Source organism: Quercus suber, unplaced genomic scaffold (genome assembly GCF_002906115.3).
Source record: "Quercus suber isolate HL8 unplaced genomic scaffold, Cork oak 2.0 scaffold_1012, whole genome shotgun sequence".
Lineage (NCBI taxonomy): Eukaryota > Viridiplantae > Streptophyta > Magnoliopsida > Fagales > Fagaceae > Quercus > Quercus suber.
In genome coordinates this window covers 75,035-80,717 of record NW_027070424.1, presented here as the reverse complement: position 1 = coordinate 80,717, position 5,683 = coordinate 75,035, and the positions used below count along the sequence as shown (strand labels likewise).

Sequence of the window (5,683 nt, the reverse complement as noted above, 5' to 3'; positions counted from 1 at the left end):
ATATAGTTCAACAAAAATATAACATTCATCTAGAAATAAGTTCTTTACACTCCAAAAGAAGTGCAACACTTCAACTCAAATTCAAAATAACATAGTTTAACAAAAATAAAATAACATAGTTCAACAAAAATATAATATCCTTAGAACTCGCCAAATGCTAAATATCAATATTGAAAGAATTTGAGCAAACAGTAGACTACTCCTGACTATGACCACGATTATCAGCCATCGAGGTTTAGGGTTTGTAGGGTTTAGAGATTTAGGGTTTGTAAAGTTTCAATTTTCAATTATATCTCTTATAATTTTTTGTAATTACTCACTTTTCTTTTTAAATTTAAAATATATGTTGGATATAAAAGGTATTTGACAAATCTAAAATAAAATAAATATTTATTTGTTATACAAGTTAAACGGGTTGCATTAAACGGGTCATTTCAGGCTTGACCCAAATAAATTGACGTGTCAAACGTGTTTATTGCGGGTTACGCGGGTTGACCCACTTATGACACGTTTCTTATCGTGTCATTTTCGGGTCGACCCGTTTATGACCCAAACCCATTAAGGCCCAACCCTAACCCGAAAAAACTCGTGTCGGGTTCATGTCGTGTTCGCGGGTTGGGTCAAACATTGACACCCCTACCTCAAATCAGTTTTCTTTCCACACTCTTTCTATAATGAAGTAGACATCCTCTCGCTTCTCAGCCACTCTTTGTCAAGATAAGTTCCAATCAAAGCTCAAAGCACATATTTCTCATGTTGAAGAGGATGCACAAAGGAATGCTACAGAAGATGCACAGCAGAGTGAAACAGGTAACACGTGTGATTGACACGTGTATTCCCTACTCTAATTCAGTCACACGGTGCGTTTCATCTCATGCCAGCGAAACAACAGTTAGTTACTGATTCCAGAATTCTGTTATGGCAGGTGCTTAAGTGGGATAATCTGTTTTGGGTGTTAGAAGATATTTCTAGAAGATATTTATGAGTGATCCGAGCTTTCTGAATTCTTAGGTTGACTATATATACCTGTACATTGTGTAAATCTTTCATATAGTGAAATAACAAACTTCTCTTCCTCACAAATCTCTCTCTCTCTCTCTCTCTCTCTTCACTCTTTCCTTTTGCTCTCTGTGTGTTTGTTCTGCAATCTTCAATAAGTCTTCTTGTAATTCTCTTGTAAAAGCTTAGCTTTTCTTCATCTCATACGTATCATCCAATAGAAGTATCTCTTATTTTATTGTCATCCACAAATCTGAGAATTTCCCCAATCTCATTTCAGTGCAAATCTAAGATGTTTGTACCATTTTATTCTAGTTTTTCTTCTTATTCTTAAATTCTAGGAGTGCTAAACAAAATTCAGTACAACATTATGGGTTTATCAATTTCTCTGTCCATGCTCATGCACTTGCTTGCTCTACTTTCGTTGTATAATCTTATGTTTGCTAGCTCTTCTTTCGTGCAACCATTATGCCATGATGATGAGAGTTTCGCCTTGCTGCAATTCAAGGAAAGCTTTATCATCGATCAGTCTGCATCTTATGAAACTTCTGCTTACCCGAAGGTTTCTTCGTGGAAGCTTGAAAGTGATGATTGCTGTTCATGGGATGGTGTTGGGTGCGACAAGGACACCGGTCATGTGATCAGCCTTGATCTCAGCAGTAGTTGTCTCTATGGTTCTATCAACTCCAGTAGTAGCCTTTTCCGTCTTGTTAATCTCCAGAGGCTGGATCTCTCCTTCAATGACTTTAATCAATCTCGAATCCCTGTTGGTATTAGGCAGCTTTCGAATCTAACTTATTTGGACCTAACTTATTCTGGATTTGTTGGCCAAATCCCAGCCGAAATTTTACAGCTTTCTAAGTTGGTGTATCTTGATCTCGAACTCAATTCATTGAAGCTCCAAAACCCTGGCTTACAAAGCCTGGTTGAGAAGTTTCCAAACATGGAGGAGTTATATCTTACTCAGGTTGATATATCTTCGACAGTGCCCAATAACATGGCAAACCTTACTTCTTTAACTTATCTTGTACTTAGAGAGTGTGGTTTGCAGGGTGAGTTCCCGGCAGGAATTTTTCAACTTCCAAATCTAGAGGACCTCAGTGTGCGGTTCAATGCAAATCTCACTGGATATGTTCCAGAATTTAACAGAAGCAGCCCTCTTAAAAAATTGTTGCTTGCAGGTACGAGTTTTTATGGTGAGCTACCAAATTCAATTGGTGACCTCAAGTTGTTAAATTCTATTGATGTTCGTGATTGCAATTTCTCTGGACCAGTACCATCCTCACTAGGTAATCTTACCGAGCTCATCATTCTGGACCTTTCATTTAACAAGTTCAACCGTGGTACTTTGGATTGGATCGGTAAGCAAACTAAACTCAATGAGTTGGGCCTAGAGGACCTCAATTTGAATAGTAGCATCCCATTTTTCATTCGAAACCTTACCCAACTAGTTGATTTGCGACTTTCAAAGAATGGTTTGCATGGTTCAATACCAAATTGGATGTGGAACTCAAGTAAAAATACTCTCTGGAATCTAGATCTGTCTAACAATTTTCTAACAGGTTTCCACCAACTTCCTCTTATTCTACCATGGACCAATCTACGAGCTTTGGATCTTCGTAATAACAAGCTGCAGGGATCACTTCCTATCCCATCACCTTCCATCATTACTTACTCAGTCTCAAATAACACACTGACTGGAGAAATCCCAAAAATGATTTGCAATCTAAGTTCTGTTGATTCCCTTGACTTGTCATATAACAACTTGAGTGGCATGCTTCCAGACTGTTTGGGAAACCTCAGTTTTTCCTTATCAGTTCTCAATCTAAGAAGGAACAACTTTAACGGCAAAATTCCTCAAATATGCAAGAAGGGGAGCAAATTGAAAATGATTGATTTTAGTCAAAATCAATTACAGGGGCAGATACCAAGATCGTTGGTGAACTGTACAATGTTAGAAACTCTTGTTCTTGGAAACAACCAGATAAATGATTCTTTCCCCTCTTGGTTGGGGGTTCTTCCAGAATTGGGAGTTCTTATATTACGACATAATCAACTCCAAGGTGCAATAGGGAAACCCAAAAGTAATTTTGTATTTCCAAACTTGCATATTGTTGACTTTTCTTACAATAGCATCACTGGTAAGTTACCATTGGAGTACTTCCAAATTTGGAAAGCCATGCAAATCATTGGTAAGAATGGTCCTATGTATATGCAAGCAAACGTGTCGTTCGATCTATTAGGACAAGTATGGAGTTATGATTACGCTTACTCAATGACATTCACAAACAGAGGCATAGAGATTGCATACGAGAGAATCCCATATATTTTCATAGCAATGGATCTTTCAAGCAATAAATTTGAAGGAGAAATTTCAAAACTCATGGGGAATTTGAAAGGAATCCAAGTGCTCAACCTTTCCAACAACTTACTCACGGGTTCTATACCTTCATCCTTGGAAAAGTTGACAGCGCTAGAAGTATTGGACCTTTCTCAAAACAAGTTATCTGGAGAGATCCCTTCACAACTAACACAGCTCACCTTCCTTGCATTTTTCAATGTCTCTAACAATAATCTAATAGGGCCTATACCACATGGGAACCAATTTGATACCTTTCAGGACAAGTCTTTTGGTGGTAATCCTGGATTGTGTGGAAGTCCTTTGTCAACAAAATGTGGAAATTTTGACGGCTCATTGCTCCCTCCTTTAACCTTTGAAGAGATTAATCAAGACTCAAAGTTGTTATATGAATTTGGCTGGAAAGTAGTCGTGATCGGGTATGGTTGTGGATTTATAATTGGAGTTGTTATTGGGCAAATTGTGATCGTAAGGAAGTATAATTGGTTTATTTATCTTCACTTTGCAGTTCAACACCGAATAGGAAGATAAGTGACTGGGAGGGGATTTTGATGTTAAATTCAAACAGGGTAGATGTTATCCAAACCGAAATAAATCTTGGTATGTGTTGTTATCATTACTATATATGCTTTTTCCTTTTCCTTTCTTTTTAGAGATTTAGGTGGGTAGCATCATTGTACCAAAATCTATGTAATATGTCAGCGTTGTGCTTTTCCCTTCCCTGCCCTTTTATTTTTGTGATCTTTTATTGGCTTTGGCCAGAGATGGTCTTGTTGTAAAACTATTAATGAAATTAAGTTATTGTGTACTAAAATTGGACTCCAAGTCCTTACATAAAATTAAGGCGTTGTCCTTCTTATATGTGGGGTAATAAATTGGATTACAATACCTTTTATAGCGTAATTGTCAGGAATTCTAGGTTTTACCTAAAAAAAAAAAAGCAAAAAAGGGAATGAGGAATAAAATGGTATCTCACATATATATTAGTATACGTGAAACCGTGAAAGTGTGTTGTTCTTTGTCTCTGGTTTGAGAACAAGCTAAAATTAAAATGATAATAAAAAATTATTGCAACCAAAGTTTTTGTATTAGGTGTGGTAATTGGGTTTGGTTGGGCAGATTTTAAATTTTGTCATAAATGAGTTAGATGTATAGTATTGTGTCACATAAGAATTAAGAATTTTACATTTTTTTTTTATACCAATCAGTTTTTGGTGTTAACAAGAATTGAATATTAAATCTCTTATTTAATTATCAAAAACTTCATATGTTGAGCTAATTGAAACTCACAATTTTACATGTTTTATTCTAATATATATATATATATATTTTAAATTGAATTTAAATTTGATTCTATATTTAAACCTCCCAATTAGAATGTTGGTATATCATATTTTCTTTAAATAGTAGACTATATAATTCTATAAACATACAATTATAATAAATGTCTATTAATAACTATTATAATTATGAAATTTCATATTTATGTTAAAAAAAAGTTGAAAAATTATCTTATATTAAACTTACTTGTGCATTGCATAAGTTACCGATCAGTATATAGAGACAAGAGTGGTTAAAATCCCCTCACTCCCACACAAACACATATGACTATATGAGAGAGAGAGAGAGAGAGAGAGAGAGAGAGAGCATTATTACAAATACCATACTATATTGACTGTGATATAGTACCAGGATGGCAAGAACTAGTAATCTGATATTGTTAGGATGAAAAATAATGATTTAAAGCATGAACACATGGCATACTGAGAGATAGACAAGGTAGAAAATAATCTGATGTAGCAAATTTCATTTTTTGGAAATTGAGGCAAGATAGAAAATTGCTTGAAATGATGACAAATGGCATTGTTTTGACCTACTTCAAAGTGGTTTGAGTAGTTACAGAAACAACAGATAAGGCAATGACACGTGCAATACAATCAATATGGGAGCAGTTGCTTGAGGGAGTTATAAAAGGTTACCACGAACAGTTGGTTGCGCAACAAATGGCAATGAGATTCAACTAGGGAGCGACATATGCAAAGCAAAATAGGAAGTAGCCACTACAACCTCAAGTATAATGAAGACTCACTTTACAAGAAAAGACACTGCGGACACACTAGATAAATTATTGAGATCAATTCTTAGAGCATACGTACTTATTTTCTTAGGAGATCTTCTAATTCCTAGGATTTATAAAGAATTTATGCTTGGGAGTGATTCCTTTGTAACTAGTGACCATGTTTAATCAAATTTAAGTTAATGTAATATTTAGTTGTTAGTATGTGTTTGATCTAGGCTTATTTTTGCTTTCAATCATTTGATGCT

General features: G+C 35.3%; 1 protein-coding gene across 1 annotated transcript; it reads left to right on the top strand.

The window, feature by feature from the left end:
- The first annotated feature begins 1,041 nt into the window (after positions 1 to 1,041).
- LOC112036005 (receptor-like protein 9DC3) lies at positions 1,042 to 4,177 on the top strand. Its single transcript, XM_024068824.2, has one exon. The coding sequence runs from the start codon at positions 1,370 to 1,372 to the stop codon at positions 3,887 to 3,889; it is 2,520 nt and encodes an 839-aa protein (XP_023924592.1). The 5' UTR covers positions 1,042 to 1,369; the 3' UTR covers positions 3,890 to 4,177.
- The last annotated feature ends 1,506 nt before the right edge of the window (positions 4,178 to 5,683 follow it).